This window comes from Thrips palmi, unplaced genomic scaffold, assembly GCF_012932325.1.
Source record: "Thrips palmi isolate BJ-2018 unplaced genomic scaffold, TpBJ-2018v1 HiC_scaffold_4, whole genome shotgun sequence".
Lineage (NCBI taxonomy): Eukaryota > Metazoa > Arthropoda > Insecta > Thysanoptera > Thripidae > Thrips > Thrips palmi.
Genome location: NW_023144631.1, coordinates 5511517 through 5533509, shown reverse-complemented (window position 1 = coordinate 5533509; position 21993 = coordinate 5511517). Strand labels below are relative to the sequence as shown.

The 21993-nt window shown below is 58.6% G+C and overlaps 1 protein-coding gene across 1 annotated transcript in view; it reads right to left on the bottom strand.

Annotated features, from left to right (window-relative positions):
- The window catches only part of LOC117649550, a 241660-nt gene that overhangs the window by 5513 nt on the left and 214154 nt on the right, over positions 1-21993 (bottom strand). The window contains exons 5-7 of the mRNA XM_034392435.1: positions 17029-17040; positions 3689-3842; positions 309-449 (exon numbers count right to left, since the gene is read on the bottom strand). Coding sequence (XP_034248326.1) covers positions 309-449; positions 3689-3842; positions 17029-17040 — 307 coding nt within the window. The remainder of the gene's footprint in view (positions 1-308; positions 450-3688; positions 3843-17028; positions 17041-21993) is intronic.

Sequence of the window (21993 nt, the reverse complement as noted above, 5' to 3'; positions counted from 1 at the left end):
GGTCTGTTTAGGCCCACTGTCCGCCAGCATCCCAGGGGCGTGCACAGCTCGCCTCCTCGGGAGGGGCGGTGGGACCTTTTTTTGAGGGACTTTGCCTAACTTCCAGGGGTTGGACGCCAAAACCTGCCTCAAAACTACACCTTTTGGGGTCCTTCGGGGGGGGGGGGGGGCGATCCCCCCCCCCCCCTTGTGCACGCCCGTGCAGCATCCCCGGTAGTCGAGAGGCTAAACTACCACCCTCATATTCAACGATACAGCGATTATGACGTCACATTGGCTGAATAACAGTGCACTCTGGCGTCACTTACGGTAAGTATCCGGAGGATGAGGGTAGTATTCTGAAAGTCGTATTCCAGGCTGAAATGGATCTGGCCGACGTTTTCTGACGGCTCCGAGTTGTCGATGTACATGTCCACCAGTGAGATGGACCGGGACTGCAGGAAGGCCATCTGGAAGCAGAGAGAGACAGAGATAGAGACATATGAGTACGGTCGGTTCTCTGCGCAGCGCGCTCGAATCTGGGCCTCCGCAACCTCGCGGCAGCTAAATGGGCAAACTTGCGTTGACATTGTTTGCCAGCGGGGAGGGACGGCCGCCCAATGGATGCTGCCAGCTCGGCTAGCTCGGCCTGCGCAGCCGCCGAGCTCGGCCTGCCCGCCAGCTCGGCCGCCCTGCCCGCAGCTCGGCCTGCCGCCAGCTCGGCTCCCCTGCTCCGCCAGCTCGGCCTGACCCGCCAGCTCGGCCTGCCCGCCAGCTCGGCCTGCCCGCCAGCTCGGCCTGCCCGCCAGCTCGGCCTGCGCCAGCTCGGCCTGCCCGCCAGCTCGGCCTGCCCGCCAGCTCGGCCTGCCCGCCAGCTCGGCCTGCCCGCCAGCTCGGCCTGCCCGCCACAGCAGACTGATTCTGAGAGTCGTTTGCGTCGCTCTGTCTCTCTCGCACCTTTACGGAACGGCCTGTGAGTGCGAGAGAGACAGAGCGACGAAGACGACTCAGAATCAGCCAGCCAGCTCGGCCTGCCTTCCTTGCATAGCGCCGCATAAAACTTGCGGTGTGGCGGTCTGGGGTGGGGGATTTCCCCTCAGCACGTAAATTCACCGTCTTGCCGCGCAACCGCAACCGCATTTTCCTCGTGACGATGGACGCCCCCCCCCTCTCTCCTCCACTTCTCCTGGTCCACTGACACGGCTAGTTACTCGACGCGCGGCACTCCGGGACACAAACAGCCCGCCGGGGGCAGGGAAGTCCGGCCCACGTACTGCGTAGCCTGCGTAGCAGTGTGCCTGCAGCGACACACAAAGGCAGACCGACGGCACGCCGCCAGTACGCCTCACCGACCGGCCGCGTCCAACTACCTGCTGCTATGCACACCACTGTAAAAATCACCTCATTACAAAATACGGGATGGTATTTTGGTCAAGTTAAAATGATGCCAATTTTATCACAAAGTTGTGGCATTGTTATCAAAGCTCCTATGCTCGTTGCATGGGCGTGACAAGAAGTAAGTCGTCAAAACTGGTTGAATGACATTTCTGTAACGAAAATAAATCTTAAAATTATCATCAAGTTACAACCAAAATTTTCACAGTGGGCACAGTCAACCGATCTATTTCCGAACAGCGTTTAGCGGGCACACTCTAAAATGTCTTATGGTCAAAAGCTGCACCAACATACTATGGTGCAGATCTTCTCCATTGGGGCACCATTTTATGTAGAATCTTAACCTTAATGTGGGGAATCTTGACCCTAAGACTTTAAGGGTGCATACAGGAACCAAGCCCCGTCCCGTGTCAGCCCCGATTGGTCCGCACACGGTAAAAACGGTTCCTCCCAGGAACTCCCTGGAAATCGCCTATGTCTCTACCATAGGCTTCCTGGGAAAACCAGGTACCGTTTTCACCGTGCAGGCCCAAGCTGAGCCCCAGCCCAACCGCTGGCCCTGGACTCCGAGCAGAGTCCGTGCTGGGGCTCGGCCGGGCACGACCAGGTTGGTCCAAAGCCGTCGGGGCTCAAACGGGACGGGGCTCATGTCCCGTATATGCCGCTTAGTGGATGCGAGCCGCCAATACTGACGGCAGCACCGCGTCATGGTGTGTGGTGTGTGTGTGTGTGTGTGTGTGTGGATCCAGAACCAACCGTACACAGCGTACAGTCCACATGGTATGGGTTGTCCGCCCGCGGAGCGAACGAGCGAGCGAGCGGGAGCACTGCTGCAGGCCGCCGCGGTCTGGTCGTCGCGGTTGGAAAGGTGTAAAGTGGCAATACGTGCTCGCAATCATCCCACCTCCCTCCGGGGCCGGCCGCGACACACACACGCACACACACACACACACACACACAACACACACAGACACACAGACACACTCACACACACGAGAGAGTTGGTGGGCCGATTGGATTCAAAGCGCTGGTGGTGGTGCTTCGCTATTGAGCGACAGGTGCGGACGCCCCCGCCCCCTCCCCCTCCCCCCCCCCCCCTCCCCGCTGCAAATGCGATCGTCTTGGCTGCAGCAGCGAGTTCCGCCCGGAGCGGTGGCAGCCTGATTCCGAAAGGCGGATGAAGGTCTCTCCGTCTCTCTCTCTCTCTCGCACTCGAAGAACGTCGCATAACGGGTGCGAGAGAGACGGATAGATTGCGTGGGCAGCACGGCCCGCGGGGGTGCGTCAGGGGGCGGCCAAAGGCTTGGCCAAAGGGGCGGCCAGGAACAGGTACTCCAGTGAGGACGCACGCAGGGTAATGGGAGGCTGCCAGCTCGCTGCCAGCGGGCCTTGCCAAACGGCGAGCACGTGCGGTGCGTGTGTGTGTGTGTGTGTGTGTGTGTGTGTGTGTGTGTGTGTGTGTGTGTGTGTGTGTGTGTGTGCTGAGGTCCTGGTCGGCTGTGTACGGGGTCTAGAGGTACACACGAGACGAGACACACACTGTTCAATTTTCTCTGAGTATCAATTTGCCACCAAGTTCCATCAGAATAAGATTTATATCAACTGCACATTAAATGTCTTACGGTGAGAGGTTGCACCGACATATTATGGTGGAGACTTTCTTCATAAGAAATTCGTCAAAATATCTGCAAAGTACAGTGAATTTTGAAAAGGTAGGTTTGGCGTTGCTCGTTGTTGCCGAGGTTTACTCCACGGGGTCGCTGCACCTCACAGTGGCGTGGCGTGGCGCGGCACGGCCGCCGAAAGGCGAGACTTTCCGTAATCAGGGCTCCAGTCGCGGGTCGCTGTTGTGGCTGCCAGTCTGCGGCCTGATTCCGAAGAACCATTTCGTCGCTCCGTCTCTCGCACTCGGGCGGCGTCCCGCCAGGGCGTGCGAGAGAGACAGAGAGCCTTCCGGAATCGCTCGTCAGGCACAATGCCTCGCCCTCGCCTCGCTCGCCCCCTCAATCTCGGTCGAGGAGTGCAGCCTGGAGGAGAGGATGCCCCTTTGGCTATCAAATAACGGCAATCCGAAGACGGGGCTGTGCGCCCACTGACTCGCGGCCCTCGCGCCCCTCGCGGCGCTCCCAATCCAACCAGGCGGCTGACCCGACCCGCTGCAGGTTCAAAATGAAATCATGGGAGGTTTTGAAATTTTCCAACGACCGGAGCCTATGATTTTTCAACTTTTCAACCTCCAGGAATTTTCAAAGATTCTCTTTAACTGTGGAAGTACCGTCAACGAGGTACGGAAAAGCTCTGGACGAATACTCACCGATGGGTGGTCTCCCTTGACATTCTGCAGCTGCTTGTTCTGCGCCCCCGCCGCGCCGCTGGCTGCCGCTGCGGCGCCCTTCGGGTCTCCGGCGGCCGAGGTGGAGCCCGCCGCAGAGCCGGCAGGGCTCTTGGAGCCCGCGGTGCCCGCCGTCCTGGAACACACAGAGCGAGCACGTCAGAGAGCGATCCCAAGCGCATTTCCTTGCATGGACCATGCACTGTAAAAAAATTCCGTACTTTTGTACGGAAATGGTACAGCAAAATATAGTACGGAAGTACGGAGAAAAGTATGGGAACCCAAATGGGTACGGAAAAAAAGTACGGAAGCTCCGTAGTTGGTAAGTACGGGCGTTCCAGGCAAATTATTGACCAGACATGTTCCGTACTCTTTTCTCACAGTGCATGTTGGTCCACGCAACCTAGTGCGTACTTGGTCCACACTTGGACTGGCAGTGAACCTGTGAATTTCGGTGTGTTATGAATCTCAAATGAACTTGGGGTGAATTTCGGTGAATTTTACGCAAAAACTAGTGAAATTTGTAAAGAATTTCAATGAATTCAAATTCAACATTTTTGGTGAATTTTGGTGTACAAAGTTCTCTGAGGTTTTTCTGGACACCGCTTCGTCGCTCTGTCTCTCTCACGCCCCTTTGGGTGCCCTCTGAGTGCGAGAGAGACAGAGCGACGAGAAGCTCTGTTCGGAATCTGCCAGCCGGAGGGAGCAATGCGGTTCGGGTATCGGTTGCAGTGAGCTGGTTCCAGTCGGCTGCTTCCAGAAGGAGCCAGCCGGTATTCCGGTATTGTCGGCCGCGAACACGAGAAATAAAAAGGCTTTGTTGTGGTGATCAACTCTGTTCGATTGGGTGGATTCGGTGTAGCTGGAACTGCGATCGAAACTCCGATAGCTACACTGGTAAAACTGAAGGTTAGGTATTGTGCGCTTCGTTCAAGTACGCAGCTTCGCTTGAAGACTTTTCCACTTTAAGTCATCGAAAGTACTGAAGAAATTCCCTCACTTTCATGTGTTAAGACTAGATATCGGCTGAACGGCGGAACGAGTAACAATACGCTTGAAGCCACATGACAACCACTGCACTTTAGGCTTCAGTTCCACTATAAAGATTGTACAACCAAAAGCTGGTTGTCACAATGACTGGTCACTTGTTCGATGACAGTTCTGTTAGATGGAATCGCCCACGTGATCGATCGTGGCTACTAGATTTTTTTGGTAACCGTATTTTCGATTGGAAACTATCGAACTAAGCCAATCGACTAGCTAGAGTTGATTACCGCAACAAAAGTCTTTTCCCCCCGCGGACCGGCGTCGCGAAAACCGTGTGGCAGACAGTAAAGTTAAACGCCAGGCTCGCGCAATTCTGAATGAAAAAAAAAGGGAAGGGAACAAAAAAACTGAGTGGCGGCCCAGCGGCGCGATGGCAGTGCGACCTTGTCTGCCGGGAGAAGGTGACGATCCAAGGGTGGCAGGGCGGCGGGCCACATGACCGCAGAGCAGACTGAGAGCCGTTTTCGTCGCTCTGTCTCTCTCGCACCTGTCAGGGGGACGCCCCACGAGTGCGATCGAGGGAGACAGAGCTACGACGAAAACGGCCCGCGGAATCAGTCTGCTGTTTGTTTTTCGTCCCGATGGCTCGGGGGGTGGCCCTCCTTTTGTGTGCGGGATTGCGCAAATAGCTCGGGCAATCGCGGGGCGACAGGCAGCCGGCCTCCACCGAGAGACCTATCACCACAATTTAAACACGAAATTAAATGTTGCAAAAAAGAGCACCCTTAAAACCTTATGAAGTATTTTCAGGTTACGGTGAAAGCGGTACCTGGTTTTTCCAGGAAGCCTATGGCGAAGACATGATTTCCAGGGAGTTCCTGGGAAAACCAAGAACCGTTTTTGCCGTGCATACATAGTACAAACTAGGTTACTTTGTATTACGAAGAAATTACGAAATATTTTCTTTGTAAGCTTATATGTATGCTCAAAATACTTTGTTATGACAAACTGCTTCTCTTTGTAAGGTCTGAAATAGTTTGTAAGGCCTGAAATAGTTTGTTAGGTTTTCTCAGTGAGGAGAAAAAAAAAATTCAGTCGGTAACTGATGGAAGGATTCACCGAGAGACGCCCTTCAAGAATCACGAAAGCAATTCGCCAATTTGTGTCCGAACCGAAAAGCCGGGCGCCAAATACGATACGAACTAGCCCAACTCCATCTCCGGCGGGGAGGACACGCCACGCCGCGCCAAAGGCGAACAACTAACTAATACGTGCTCGCCGAGACTGAAAATGAGGGGGAAAGGCCCGGGCGGGGCGGGGCGGGGCGGGGCGGGGCGGGCGGCCGCGGCGACAGTGGCGGGCCACATGAGACCCCCAGAACAAACAGAACACACAGCAGATGGCGTGAAGGAGCCGAATTTCCAGCCAGAGACTCAGCGCCGCTCCGCGCAAGGGGCGCGGAGGGAGACGCGGGGGGTTGAGAGAGAGAGAGAGAGAGAGAGAGAGAGAGAGAGAGAGAGAGAGAGAGAGAGAGAGAGAGAGAGAGAGAGAGAGAGAGCATTGGGAAACGAAGCGTGGCCTCCTGGAGAGTGCCACCCCAGCCTCGCTGATGACGGCGCTGCTGGCTTTCCCGTCTCACTCGCTCCGCTCCATCTGTCATCCGCTCCGATCCTGTCCGCTCCTCTCCGCGGCAAACACACACACACACACACACACACACACACACACACACACACACACACACGACGCACGCGCGCGCAGTGTGACACACTCTCTCTGCCTTTGTGGTCAGTGAGTGAGGAAGGATTCGGGAAGGATGATGGCCACTGGCAAATCAGACACCATAGGGCGAGGTCCGGGGGGAGCGGCCGTAATGGCGCGTCTCTCAGCAGCAGGCTCATTCCGAGAGTCGCTCTGTCTCTCTCGCACCCATGTGGAACGGCCCATGAGGGCGAGAGAGACAGAGCGACGAAAAGGGACGACTGTCGGAAGCGGCCGGCGCGCGGCCGGCTCACGCTACGCCGGCAGAACCAAACGCCGGGGCAAACGACGCTGATATTTCCTGCTCACGCCCAGCCACGCGAAGGCCCTCCGGGACGCCCCACTGTTTATAACATTCCAAGTGTTTCGTTTGTGCGTGCGCACTGCCGCCGTGCCGTGCCGTGGCGCTGCTGCGCGTGCGAACGGACGAGACAGAATCGGACGGGTCCGCATTTCCGGGCCCTTTTTATCCTTTCTCTTTCGACCCCTTTTTGATCCCTCGGATTTTCTTTTACGACACATTGAATGAAACGTGATGGGCGCTCTGACTGCCGGGTGGGGGAAGGGGGAGGAGGTGGGGGAAGGGAGAGGGGGGGGGAGGGGCGGCGTGTGACTAATGCGGGATGACCCCTCCCCAGACTCCCTTTGGCGACCCCCACGTCCCGGCCCTGCCCTGCAGACTGACTCCGAGAGTCGTTCTCGTCGACCTGCCTCTCTCGCACTCATGGGGCGCCCCGTGTAGGTGCGAGAGAGACAGAGCGACGAAAACGACTCTCGGCGTCTGCAGACTCCGAGCGTGGCCGACTGACCTTGCTGGCAAGAAGATAGGCCCGCAAGCAACCCTACGGCCTCACAGGGACGGCGGGCAATAAAGAAAAGGGAGAAAAAACGGCGTAAGAAAGCTAAAAAAGGAGGAAGGAAAAAGCGGCAGCACGAACCGGTCGAGGCAGCTCCTTTCTCTCTCTTTCTTCGGTTGCGTTTCCCTCCACTCCACAAGGCGCCTTGCTCGTCAAGGGAAAAGGACGCATCCGCCTCGTCAGGGCGATCTGTGGCACGACTCATTTGGCGCCATCAGCCCTGCACGCCCTGCACGCCCCCAACCACTCGGGGATGTTCTCCAGAAACCCTGGTTCAGGATGTTGACGTTCTTCAACCGTTCAGTATGTCCTCTTGAAACCCCGGTTTGGGGGATATCCTCCAGAAACCCCGGTTTGGGGGATGTCCTCCAGAAACCCTGGTTTGGGATTGTTCTCCAGAAAACCCAGTTCAGGATGTCCTTGAGACACCCCCGTTGATGTTCTCAAGAAACCTTGTGTCGGAGAGTCCTCCCAGGACCCCGTCTCGGCGTCTCGGAGAGTCCCCCAGAACCTCCTGTTCGGGGATGTCCTCCAGAAACCCCTCGGGGGTGACAGCGCGAACCAGACCCCCGGGAACCCGTGACCATATGGCGGGCTGGGTCGTGCCGGTGCATCATCGCGACCGTGTTTTTTCGTGTCGCAATGCCACGCAATGCTTGGCAATGATAATGGTTATAGAGGGGCATCAAAGTTAACGGCCAGCGCCACAGTGGCGCCCTCTATAAACGCAGCCATTCCCGCGCCGAAAGATTAATTATTAAAAATACGGCGTTAATGGCGGGGGGGACACGTTATGGTATCGGGGTGTACCAGTGTGCCCCCCTCCATCTTACAAGCAGTAAATTCGTTCCACGCGAAGATAAATCTAACGGGCAGGCGCTGCGACGACACTGCAAATAAATGATATGAAATAAAAGAGGGGGAGGGGTGGGGGAAAACCATGGTCCTGTGGCGCCAACTCCTAGTGACGTACGCACACTTCGAATCCGAATCGAATCATTTTGTGGCTCTTCGATTCAGTTCGAGTTTTCAATCAACAAGTTTCGAAGTAAGGTGATTCTTGAAAACAGAACCCGTTTCGAAGTCTAACAGAGACACTTGATCCGATAGATTCAGGGGAAACTAAGGCAAATTAGGCTGGATTCAATTCCGGAAAATAAAGTGATCTGGTTCAGAGTGACTTTGAAAAAAAAAATCGACTGGGCACATCTGTCCTGCTTGTCGCTCGCTACCCGTTGGCCGAAGGTTGCACATCGCGATCCGCGATTTACTGCCGCGGCCCGGAAGTGATCACGTCATCTGGGCCGCGTCCGAAGCGCTCCGCGAAGCTTGTCCAGAGCGGCACACTGCGAGCGGCCGACCGTTTCGGAGCGAATGGAACAAGCCATAACCCGGGCAGAGAGATACTGCCGGTGGAACGCGGCAACACGGCGCGGCCCCGCCGGAGTGAAATCGAACAGGTCCGCCGCGCGGTGTAGCAGCAGACTGAGAGCCGTTGTCGTCGCTCTGTCTCTCTCGCTACGCAAGGGACGCCCCGTGAGTGCGACAGAGACAGAGCGACGACAACGACCCTCGGAATCAGTCTGCAGGCGCCGATGTCAAAGCAGCGTCCTGGACGCGCCAAAGAGCAGGGTACAGGACGAGGCGCCTGGCTGCCTGCGGGCCGGTTTCGTCGCTCTGTCTCTCTCGCACTCATGGGGCGTTCCGTATAGGTGCGAGAGAGACAGAGCGACGACTCTCGGAAGCAGCCTGCTGGCGACGGACGGGCAGGTTGGCGTCCCTTCGTCCCTTTCATTTCCTGCCACGCCGAGCCAGCCGACGCCGTCCGGGGCGGTCCTGGACTTGGGCCTGGACGGCGACAGACAGGCGCGGATACAGCCGAAAAAGAGGGGGGGGGGAATGGATGGGGGCGTCTCCTCCAGAGGGCGTAGGCAACAAGTCGTACTTTGCCCTGTAGTAGATAGGCAACTTACGTGCCCCCCCCCCCACCAACCCGTCTCTGGATCCACCCTTGCAATGAGGATGTTCTGCGCGTCTGCGCGACGTCGTGGAGCGAACTGCGGGGCTTCGTTAACCAAACCGCGACGACAGGGAAGGGGTAGACGGCGACGAAGGTGCTTGCCGAGCGACGCGACGCGGTGCTGGTTCGAGCCGTCTCTCTCTCTCTCTCTCTCTCTCTCTCTCTCACACACACACACACACCTTTACGGTACGCCCCATGAGTGCGAGAGAGACAAAGCGACGAAAACGACTCTCGGAATCAGTCGGCACGCAGCCCAGCCGGGGGCACGCACGCGTGGCGCGGCGCCGCCGAGCCGAGCGGGTGGTTGCAATGTGTGCGGCGCGGGCGAGGCAAGGCGTCCTTGGCACACTGTATTCCCTTTAATAAGAAAGCGTACACGTGTTGCGTGCCTGGCGCGCGCCTTGGCGGCAAAACGCGCGCCGGTTCCCCAGCGCCCTCTCGGGAGGCTCGAAAAGGGGGCGCGGCGAGGCACAGTGGGTCAGAAGACCAGTGGAGTGGAACTAGAGAGCGTCTAGAGTTTTGACCGCCTCCACCGGTCCTCTGGCTCACTGTGCGAGGGCGGCAGTGGTACTGGCCGGCCAGCTGTATTGGCAGCAGGATGGAGACGATGGAGATACAACACTGTACTGCCTTCTAACGCAACCGTCAGACTTACAAAAGCCTGCCGGCATCGCTCCCGCGAGGGACTCTCCACCACCTCTTAACAACCAACCACGCGCCTGGCGAACAGACTGGATGTGACTGAAATCCACCAGCAGGGAGCAAAATCAGAACGAAAAGAAACAACGTCGAAACAACTGCATCGCGATGACGAGAACAAAAGGTTTTTCGTCTGCTGGTGGGTCGAGCGCCTGTCAAGTCGGGGATAGGCAACCCGCGCCCAGGGACGCGGCCGTGCTGCCTACCCAGGCCGCCGCAGGCGCTCGCCGTGACTTCACCACACGTCTCTCTCTCTCTCTCTCTCTCTCCTCTCTCTCTCTTCGAGTGATTGCTGCTCCATACAGCTCTTTCACGAGGCAGCGTGCCGCACCGCGCTTTCCCTACCTCCATTTCCCCTTCTCTCTCTTTTGCCCTTCGTTTTGTCTTTTTCTCCCCCCCCCCTCCTGCGTGCAACCCTGTAACTCTCGCTCCAGCAGTGACTCTCTTCTCTTTGCCTGAATGCTCTCTCTCTGTCTCTCCACTGGCTGGCGCGCCACTGCCGGGAAGAGGTCCGGATCCGAACCGAGAACCCCCTCGGAATCACTAAGTCTCTGCGCCGTCCTTCGCGCTCCCCCCACCCCTCTCCCCTCCCCGCACTACTACTCCATGGCCCTGGTCGAACCTCCCCACTCCCCCTCCCCCCCTCCATGAACCACTCCCATCATCATGGCCACCCATTCCATGTTTCTAATGACAACCTCTCTAGCGGCCGATTCTTTACTCCAGCACCGTTCCAGCGGCTCCAGCAGACGAGACTCCGAGAGTCGCTTTCGTCGCCCTGTCGCTCTCGCACCAACGCGAACGCCCCATGGGTGCGAAGCGAAGGGCGACGGCGAGCGACAAAAACGACTCTCGGAATCAGTCTGCAGCGTTGCGTCCTGCATCCAGTTTCAGCCCTTTCCACTTCCAGCCCACTGGATCGACGGCGACCAAATCTTCGCCTAGCTCTCTGGGCGTGCGTGTGCTTGTTTGGGATAGTGAGTGTGTGTGTGTGTGTGTGTGTGTGTGTGTGAGCGCGCGTGCGAGTGTTTGTGGCACCACCCCTCTCGGGTGCCATGATGCGCTGTCGCCTGTTTCTTCGTCTCTCACTCCACACACACACACACACACACACACACACACACACACACACACACACACACACACACACACACACACACACGGCCGCGAATTACAGACGTCGCATTGGAGGGCGCGCTCGTGACGAGGGTGTGGGAGCCAAAGGCAGACAAGAAGTGAATTTGCGATGCTTTCGTCCGCACTTACCAGTCAGCGCGCAGCGCCGCAAGAGAGAGAGAAAGAGAGAGAGAGAGAGAGAGAGAGAGAGAGAGAGAGAGAGAGAGAGAGAGAGAGAGAGAGAGAGAGAGAGAGAGCGGCAGCAGCGCGAAGGCGATCGGCCTTCGGCCGGGCTACAGAAACGTCTGTACCGGAGACCGGAGGGAGAGAGACAGCGAATTCTTGAGAGCAACGCGGCCTGATTGGTGGCGCGCGGCATGCCAACCAGGACCGCGTCCCCGCCGGCCCCGCCAACCCCGCGGCCACGGATTCGGCCGCACGGCGGGGTAGTGCAGGGCAGCCCTATTAGCCTAGCCGGCAGACTGATTCCGAGAGTCGTCGCTCTGTCTCTCTCGCACCTGTAGGGGACGCCCCGTGAGTGCGAGAGAGACAGAGCGACGACCCTCGAGGACTGCTCCACTGGCGGCGCCCTTCCCCTTCCCTGCTGCGGCTCGTTTAATCATCCAGATAACTCGGTGCTGCTTGAGCCAAGCGTCACATCCGACCTGGGCCTGGGCCGGCCTGGGCAACCCAACGCGGAACTCGACCCGATATCGGCGTCCCTCTCATAGTGGGAGCCTCTCAAGAGCAGCTGGCAGAAAGACTGTTCCCGGCTGCCAGCTGAGTGGCCGAAGCGTTGCCTCGTGGCAGGCGGTGCAGGGGACGGTGCTGAGCGGCGCTGGAGGCCGGCGGCAGCTGGCGCAGGTAGCTCAGGCAGCGCTTGGCGCCTGGGGCATGCCGGGAAAGTGCGGAGCCCGCCAACCACAGGGCTCCTCCTGCCGAGTCGCGCCCCTGACGACTCTCTTCCTCTCAGTCTCTGTAGTGCCCCCTCTAGCGCAGCCACGGCCGGAGTCTCTCTAGTGGCCTCTCTAGGACGGAGTCTGCCGGAGAACCCTCTCGTGACCTCTTGTGTGGCGCACGTAGCGCAGCGTCGGCTGGCGTCTCCCTCCCCTCGTGACCTCTCTAGTGGCCTCTCTAGCGCAAGTCAGCTGAAGTCTCTACACAGTGGCCTCTCTAGCGCAGCGTTGGCTGGAGTCTCTCTAGTGGCCCCCCGAGCGCAGTGTCGGCCGGATAGTCTCTCTCTAGTGGCCTCTCTAGCGCATCGTCGGCCGGAGTCTCTCTGTAGTGCAGTGTTGGCCGGATAGTCTCTCTAGTGGCCCCTCTATACCGCAGCGTCGGCCGGAGTCTTTCTAGCGCAGTGTCAGCCGGAGACTCTCTATGGTGCAGTGCCGGACGGAGTGTCGCTGGAAGTAGCCGCAGCGTCGGAGCGGGAGTCGGAGTCCCCCTTAGCCGCGTCTGGAGTTAGGAGGCGACAATGGCGGCCGGCACAGTGCAGGCCCCGCCCGCCCCGCCCCGCCCCGCCCCGCCCCGCCCCGCCGCGCCGCGCCCTCCGCGCGGACACCATTTCACGGCGTGCCGTCGCGTTCCCCGGCGTTCCGCCGCGTCCACGGCCCCCGGAATACAGACTGCATTATTATACAAACGTCTAGACAAAGACGAGGGAGATGGAGAGCGACAGATAGCGTGAAACAGCCGGCCCATTCTCGCAGGGCGCCGCGGCCGAGGACCGAGGACCGCACCGCCGTAACGACGCCCAATATTTCTTCATTCAAATATAGAAATATTTCCGCGCCACTCGAGAAAAAACAACAACAATAAGAAACAAACAGCGAAAAGTACTCATAAAAATTACAATAAAAGTCCGGTACATTAGGGAGGCAAACGGCGAGTGACGGTCGAGAAGTAAGGGCTGCAAGGGATTGGAGCGAGAGAGAGAGAGTGAGAGTGAGAGAGAAAGAGAGGGAGAGAGGGGGGGAGGGGGCACACGGCTGGGAAGCGTCGCTGAGCTTGTAACTAACAAGGTGGTGGAACGCCACCAAGATGAATAGTGGCCGCGTCAGGACTGACGTTCAGCGCGGCCCGCTCAGCCTGCGCAGCGAAACGAGCAAAAAACAAGCGGGAAATAATCAACTTCCGGGTCGGGCGGACTTTTCCGCGTTTGTTGCAGGCGCATCAGCGATGAAAAATTCAGCCACCGGCTCGGAAACGCGAGGAGCTGGCTGGCAACCGGCTCGGCACCACGGCCTGCCCGTGTACCACACCGGCAGCAGACCGAATCCGAGAGTCGTTCTCATCGCTCCGTCTCTCTCACACCTATGCGGGACGCCCTGAGAGTGCGAGAGAGACAGAGCGACGTCAGCGACTCTCTGAATCGGCCTGCTGGCAAGAGGATGCGGCCCGAAAAGGGCGCTTCGGTGCCTTGCGGCTCGGGGTGCTTTAAGCTCATCAACCCCTTTGGCGAGGACTGATTAGGTTCTCGTGTTGTGTGTGGTGTGTGTGTGTGTGTGTGTGTGTGTGTGTGTGTGTGTGTGTGTAAGTGTAATGCAGGCCCTCGCGGCCTCGCGCGTGTCTACACGACAATGCGGTTATGGTAATTCGAGTGAAGAGGCCCTCTTGACAGTGTGGTGGGGCGGGGCGGAGCGGGGCGGGGCGGGGCGGGCAGGGTCAACACTTGGAATTGCTGAGACAATACCGAGCTCCCTTTGGGGCCTTTCAGGCCTTTTCGCCTTTTGCGGTGGAGGCTCCGCTCATGTTGCCGTGATGAGAAATTGGCAAGGCGGTGCGCGGAGCCCGGCGGAGGAGCCGCGGGGCCTGGGGCGAGAGGAGGGCCGTGCCCGCAAGTGCAGGGCGAAGCGAAAGAGGGCCGGACGAAAATCCATTTTGCACTGTTGAAGCAGACGAAGTGCGTTACCGTTCCGAGGGAGCTGGCCGCGTTGGCAGTCTTGGATCATACTCGCCCTCTCACTCACTCTCAGTCGCTCTCACGCATCTTCTCTCTCGCTCTCACGCTCGCTCTCCACGCACCGCGTCCTTCCCGCCCACACAAACATACACAGAAACAATACACCCGCGCCGCCACGCGCTCCACAAACTTTAATTGTCAGCTGTCGCGCCTGGAAAACCGAACGGACCCAAAGTTTCGGGCCGCCGCTGAAACCACCAAAGTGCTCGCCGGATCCGAGAAATTCGCGAAAGCAAGGAAAATACAAGAGGGGGGGGGGGGAGAGGTGAGGGGTCTCAGCCACGTGATCATTTGCATACCGTACTAGTGGTAAACAAGCGGAGTCTTTGCCAAGCCGCCTAGTCCTTCGTCTAGTCCGCCTGTCTGTTCGCCCGCACCTGTCTGTCTGCGTCTGTCTGTTTGCCTGCACCTGACTGTCCGTCTGTCTGCTCACTTTTGCGGTCCACAGCCGCCCAGCACCATTACCATGCAAATGCACGGACATGATTTCCAGCCCACTTTCTTTTCTTGCGCCCGTCTCGCTGAAGAAGTTGTTGTCTTTGTTGTTGTTTTCGTTGTTATTGCTGTTGTTGACGATGTTGTCGTAGGCAGTGGTGGGTTTCGGCGTGTTGTCCCAGCATTACCTCGTACACGCGAAAGGCATCTCGCTGGGCCCAGCATGCAGCTGCACGCTCTCGTCCAAACACCGCCGCCTCGGTCGCGCAGTTTGGCGTCTTTTCTTTTAGCCGCCGCTTCGGCCCTTCCCTTCCAGTGCCGTAGAGCCCGCCCATTATGTGCGGACAGATAAGGCGAGGACCACCGCAGCGTGCTGCAGCGGCCAGGGCGTGAAATCCGGGGCAGCAGTCAGCATACGCAGCATAACACCAGCATTCAACAACAGCCTTCATAAATAACAGCCTACAGAAACAACAGCCTACAAAGACAACAGGCCTTCAAAAACAATAAGCATTGAACAACCGCGATCAACAGCATCCATTCAGGAGCACCACTCAGCCGAAGCATTCAGGAGCATCATTCTAGAGCATCATTCAGGAGCATTGGAGCATCATTCAGGAGCATTGGAGCATCATTCAGGAGCCCATTCAGGAGCATCATTCAGGGGCATCTTTCTAGAGCATCTTTCTAGAGCATCTTTCTAGAGCATCATTACAGAGCATCATTCTGAAGCATCATTCTAGAACATCATTCTGAAGCACCATTCAGGAGCATCATTCCGGACTGGAGCATCATTCAGGAGCAGCATTGTGTAGTCGTTCAGCAGCAGCATTGAGCAAGAGCATTCAGCAACCCACGCGGCACCCGCATCCGAGCAGCATGCCGTGGCACTGCACTGCGAGCCAATCAGGCCTTCTCGAGCCCCTCCAATATCGGGCTAATTGGCGCACGCCCTCCGGCAGCACGCCGAGCACCCCGCCGTGCAGGAGAGGGGAAAAAAGAGAGGCGCAGCAGACGACGTCCCCACACAACACAGAGAGATATGGGCCGGCATTGTCGAGGCAGACTTTTACCCCTTCACACGTCTGCGCCAGGCCTAGGCCGGGCCTGGGACGCTCCACAGCCCCCTCCTTCTCTTTTTGCAGCCCCCCTCCCCCCTCTCCGTCTTCACACGCCGCGGGCCGCCACGAGCCTGCATAGGGAACGCCTTTGGGGCTCGCCTGAGGCTCGTCTCCGCCTTTGTTAGACTTGGCGCAGCGACATTCAGAGAATGCAGCAAGGCCGTGGCGCGGTGCGGCTCGGCTCGGCACGGCCCGGCACAGCTCAGCACGACCCGGCTCGGCACGGCACGGCTCGGCGTCGTTGAGATTTCACCGCGGCGAAACCACTGGTTCTCAAGGGGTACTCTCGGCAGAGATGAGGAAAGTGACCCCCGCTTCTGACTCACCGTGACCCGCTCCGAAATACATGAATACTTTTAAAGTGTACACGGCATAAACGTCGGTTCGTGGTTTTCCTAGGAACTCTCTCCCGGAAATCGCCTACATCTCTAGGCTACCTGGGAAATCCAGGAAGCCGTGTAAGACCAGAACCTGGGCACGGGGCATCGCGAACATTTTTCTTCCACACCAGTAGCGCTCCCCATTCTGCGGGTATTTAAAACAATTCACGAGGGCCAAATTATTTTGTAAAAACGCGTAAATGTAAGGGGAATGGAGCGAACGGGCCGAAATATCTCGTAAATGCAAGTAGAGCAAAACCAAACTAAAAAGGAAAAGGAGAGGCCGTGAATGCGGCGAGGCACGGCGTGTCTCTGGCCGTCTAATTGCTGCCCGCGGGGACGAGTTAACGAAGTCGAAACTGGGGCGACTTAATTCTATAACGAAAACATTTGGCAGATTACTCCCATGGAAAGGCCGAACAGCCGACCGGTCCGAATTAGCTCACGCCGTCTTGGCCGACTCAATCGTCGTCGGCTCGCCAGAGCACCGAACGAACGAGCCGGAAACTTCGCTCTCTTGACGTTTAACAGTGGAATTGAAGCCATAATCGTGATGGTTTCGGTGCGAGTGAAATGCTGCGTTAGATATGCTCCAACTTTGGACTGCGGTCCTAACTTTCGACACGTCATAGTGAGTATTGCCTGTCTCGACCAGGTCCAATCGTTTCATGTCTTTTCGTTTTCAGGCTTTTCGAAACTTAGACGATCAATGAATTTGTTTTGGAACTATTTTCTGTGGTGGCAGCTCCGCTCGCTCAAAACAACGTGTCCAAAGTTAACCTCCAAAACTGTTATCACATGACTACTGTCCCAGGTTGGCAGTCGATAAAACAGCAGATTTCCTGAACTGGTTTTCATTTTCAACGAAGGATTCAAATAAAATCCTTCATTTCTAGTAGAATTACATTCCTATCGTACTTGCGCCATTTTCTTCGCGCTATGAGGAATTTCTTCGTAAGGCTGTGCAAGCACTGTACTCACTCTAACTGAGCTCTGCACGCCGAAGGAAGCAGCACATGGAACAAAAAAACAAGACAAAAAGAAATTAGCAAAAGCCATCCACAAAGCAGCATGTCAACATAACAATGACAACAACAAGGTCGGTAGCAGAGTTCCGGCAAGTCGAGCGCCTGTGAAGTCGAGCGTATACTACCCGCGCGGCCTGGCTGCATCGCGGGACTGCCTATCTCCGCCACTGCAGGCTGAGGACGTGTGCTGAGGCTAATGCAGAGGCCACAGGCTGAGGTGATTGGCTGAGGCTGTGAGCTGAGGATATAGTCTGAGGCCATAGGCTGAGGCCATAGGCTGTGCCCATAGGCTGAGGCCATAGGCTGGCCATAGGCTGAGGCCATAGGCTGTGCCATAGGCTGAGGCCATAGGCTGAGGCCATAGGCTGAGGCCATAGGCTGAGGCCATAGGCTGAGGCCACATGCTGATGACGTCACGCTCCTTCAATTAGAACAGCTACGGGGCAATCACCAGTATTGACTCGCACTGTATATACAGCAGGGTGGCAGCCTCCTGCCCGTCCTGCCCTTGCTGGCCTCGCTCCCGGTGAGGCCTGCTAAGGATTCATCGATCACCGAGCGGTGCTGGGCCGCGCGAAGCAGCAGGCTGATTCCGAGAGTCGTTCTCGTCGCTCCGTCTCGCTCGCACCTGTAGAACACTCCCATGAGTGGGAGAGAGACAGAGCGCCGAAAACGGCTCTCGGAATCAGTCTGCGGGGCGCGCTTTGATTAACGTCGACCGGAAGTGGCGCACGGCGGCCGCTGCCTTTTCAGAATGACTCACAATTAGCCTGACCGGTTAGCCCGGCCGGCGGTGCGGCGCGGTGCGGCGCGGGCGGGAAGGTATGGCCCCCACTCAGCATACCAAATTCAATTCGGCCCATCTGCCTGCCCGCTCTCCCTCTCTGCTCTCTCTCTCTCCTCTCTCTCTCTCTCTCTCTCTCTCTCTCTCTCTCTCTCTCTGCTCTCCTCTCCGCCGCCCACCCCTGTATTTCCCTTTCTTTCCCAGACGGAGCGGCGCACCACTGGAAACTTGGCGGGCTCCGCAGACTGATTCCGAGAATCGTTTCCGTCGCTCTGTCTCTCTCGCACACTTGGAACGTCCCCATGAGTGCGAGAGAGACAGAGCGACGAAAACGACTCTCGGATTCAGTCTGCACCTCGAGGCCGCACGCTCCGCTTCACTCTCTCCGCCGTGTCATTCCGTATCCCCGCCGTGCCGCCGCACAGTGTGCCGCGCCGCACAGTGTGCCCCCGCACAGTGTGCCGCCGCGCACCGCGAGCGTTGCCGAAGGGTCGGGTCTTTCTCGCAACCCGGCGGAGCGCCCTGTGAGTGGGACAGAGACAGAGAGACGGCCCCACGGAACCAGCCTGCTGGACCATCGTCGCGGTTAAGACACACCGCGCTGGTCGAGCGAGGCCGAGGCCGTGCAGCAGCCTCTTTCCGAGAGTCCTAATTCCATCGCTCCGTCTCTGTCACACCTCTACGGCGCGCCCCATGAGTGCGAGAGAGACAGAGCGACGACTCTCGCGGACTCGTGCTGATGCTTGCAGCAGCACGCGCCCTGACGGCCCCACGGCGTGCGTGGCCGCCGCCGCCGCCAAGTTCCCCCCATCCATCCCCGCCCGTCAAACTTCCCCCTCCCGGCACAATATCACCGCCGGGCCCCGCCTTGCATTGGAAGCGCCTCATTTCGCCTCGTATTAAACCGCACGGTGGCTCGGACCACCGTCGTGCTGTTGTTGTTGTTGTTTTAGATGTTTTTTTTTCCCCCAAACGGCTCCACGCGCTCCGCGCCACGCGTCCGGCGGCAGGCGGCGCCGCGTCCGATCGCGTCCCCGCACGTCCAGCACGCATTTGCATATCATCCGGACCGTACCGGACGCCTCGGCACCGTGGCGCCACGGCGTGCGCATCGGACACAGCTTAACCCCTGCGTCGCGATACTCTGGCAAATGACTGAGTGAGCAGTGGCCTGGGCCTGTGTGTGTGTTAGTGTGTGGGTAGGTGTGTGTGTGTAGGTGTGTGTGTAGGTGATGTACTCCGTGTACGGGTTCCTGGCAGTGTGCCTGTGTGCGTGCCCGTCTGTCCGCCCGTCCGTCCGTGCAACCAGTCCGACCGCACACCAGTGTGCCTCGGCCGCCACCAGCAGGGCCGGCAGCCTACGGCAGCCCCGCCGCAGCTTTGCATATTCAGAGCGTGCAAGTGGGCTGCCTTGCCGCTTCAGAATGTTCAGAAGGCCGCCCTGCCGACGCCGCAGCGCAAGGCGACGCCAGCGCCTGGCCCACCCAGCGGCACGCCGCTGCGGCAAAAACACGGAGAGAGAGAGAGAGAGAGAGAGAGAGAGAGAGAGAGAGAGAGAGAGAGAGAGAGAGAGAGAGAGAGAGAGAGAGAGAGAGAGAGAGAGAGAGAGAGAGAGAGAGAGAGAGAGAGAGAGAGAGAGAGAGTACGTGTGTGGAGGGGCCGGGGCCGGGAGGAGCAAGAGGTGCCACCAGTTGCGTGTCACGCCACAAGACTGCCCCGTGTGTTTGTCTGGCCGTCGCGCTCTGTGATTGGCTCCGCTAATTAGACAGTCAGTCGCCGTGTTGACACACTGGCGACAGTTGTACCCCGGTAGCGAGGCCGGCCGGGGAGTGGGGGTACACCCATCGCGCGGTAGGGAGGAGTACACAGTGGGCCAGAAGACCGGCGGAGGCACCCGAAAGTCCAGACGCGTTTTAAGCTCCAGAGTCCCTACTCAGAATAATCGTCGTTCGTGGCTGCCTGGCTGGCTGCCTGTCTGGCGGGCTGCCTGTCTGGCTGCCGAGGCTCTGGCCCGCGGCGCGAGCTTGTGTTCATCATGTAAACTATTTGAGAGGAAAAGTGTCGGGACGACACGTTCCTCGCTCCTCCGCGGGGCCAAGAAGACTCCCCGCGCCCAGCCTAGCCCAGCCCCTTCCTCATCGCTCAGACGCTTCATAAGTAGCGCCGTGCCGCGCCGCGCTCAAAGTTTTATTGGGTCGCGCGCCGCGGCTGGAGGACGGGGTCCTGGAGAGGCAGCCTGGAGAGGCGGTCTAGAGAGGCAGTCTAGAGAGGCAGCGTGGAGAGGCCCTCTCCGGCGGTGCGGTCGGGGAATATCCCAAAATGCACCCTCGTACTTCATCCCCAATAATAGGCGGCGGCTGCACTGCAAGTTGGGCATTAATCTGCTTCAAAACTCGTAAAGTACGTCAGTTTGTTGGAGCGGTTCTCGCTCGACGACGCCTCTCTTCCGAACGCGCCAATTCGGACTGCGGGCCGGCCATGCAGCAGCCTCATTCCGAGAGTCTTTTTCGTCTCATCGTCTCCCTCGCATTCACGTGGCGTCTCGTATAGGTGCGAGAGAGACGCAGCGACGAAAACGACTCTCGGAATCAGTCTGCCGGGCCCCATGGTGTGGGTCCCACGGTGTGGGCTCCACAGTGTGGGTCCCACGGTGTGGGCTCCACAGTATGGGCTCCACAGTATGGGCTCCACAGTGTGGGCCCCACACGCGGGGGCGGCGGGCTTTTGGTGACCTGGCGGCCGGCGCCGCTGCCTGCCGCTGCCCCGGGGAGGGAGGGAGGGTGTCTAGGGTCAATAGTAGTAGCGCGCCAGGAGGTGAGAGCGGGCCGGGCCACGGCGCAGCCAGTGTGCTTAGCCGGGCGCAGCCCAGACCCGCCCTGCAGACTCATTCTGAGAGTCACTTTCGTCGCTCTGTCTCTCTCGCACATATTCGGGGACGTCCCATGAGTGCGAGAGAGACTAGAACGACGAAAACGACTCTCGGAATCAGTCTGCAGACCGGTGTAGACCCCTAGGGGAATGTTTTTTTTCTCAAAGGGATGGAGGATGGTCCACTCCGACGTCCGGCCCACCGCCCTCGGCGCTCCTCGGCCTGCCCTTCTTCCACCACTGATTTATGAACCCCATATTCCCGCCCATTCTTATCCCTTATTTATCGGCCCGAGCGAACACGGGACGAAATCATCAACCGATTTCCGCCACCGAACAGTGGGCCAGAAGACCGGGGCGGACGGCCAAAACTCTGGAAGCGTTTTGAGCTTCTCAGTCGCTAAGCAGGACTCGGACCGAGCGTGTGACCCCATCAAAAAATTCCTCGTTCGGAGAGCAATCCATTAGGGTCACACGTTTGGTTCAAGTCCCTTTTAGCGACGGAGCTCAAAACGCGTCCGGGATTCTGACCGCCTCTCCGCGCTGGCTTCGCTCGGCACACACCGGAGCGGCGCGCGGCCGTTAAACTAGGCAGACGAAGCGAACGCAGAGAAAATATTTGTGATATCTTTCGAGGATGATTCGATAAGGCTTCGGCGGCGAGGGAGTTTGCGCCGCGCGCTGGCGCCGCCGTGAGCGTCCAGAGGGCGCCACACATCCACAGCAAAGGTGCAGGGCGCCGCAGCGACACTGAATTACGCCGTGCTCGGAGATGGCCGGGCACATTGTGTGCAAGGGGCCGGCTGCCTGCCTGCCTGGCTGCCTGGCTGCCTGCCTGCCTGCCTGCCTGCGGCTGCCTGCCTGCCTGGCCGGGCCTGGTGCCTGCCGCCGCCTTGCCGGGCTGCCTGCCTGCCTGCCTGCCTGCCTGCCTGCCTGCCTGCCTGCCTGCCTGCCTGCGAGCTCGCCGCGGAATCACGTAAACTCGTTTCGGTCCGTGTTGCGCTGCGTTACCGAACCGCGGTCGACCTTGACTGCTGCGGGGCGCAAAAAAGGCGCGCCGCTTGTTTTCAAATTCCGCGCGCCTCCCTTGCAGTGTGCCGCCCCGCCTCGCCCCACCTCACGCCCCCGCCTCGCGCCCCGCGTGCCGCGAGGAAAGCGTGCCAATGTCCGGGCGAACGTGTTCCCCTGCCCACAGCGGCCCACAAGGAACCATTTTTTACAATCTGCGTTATTTCACACAGCAAAAATAACAAGCGCGAAACGTGC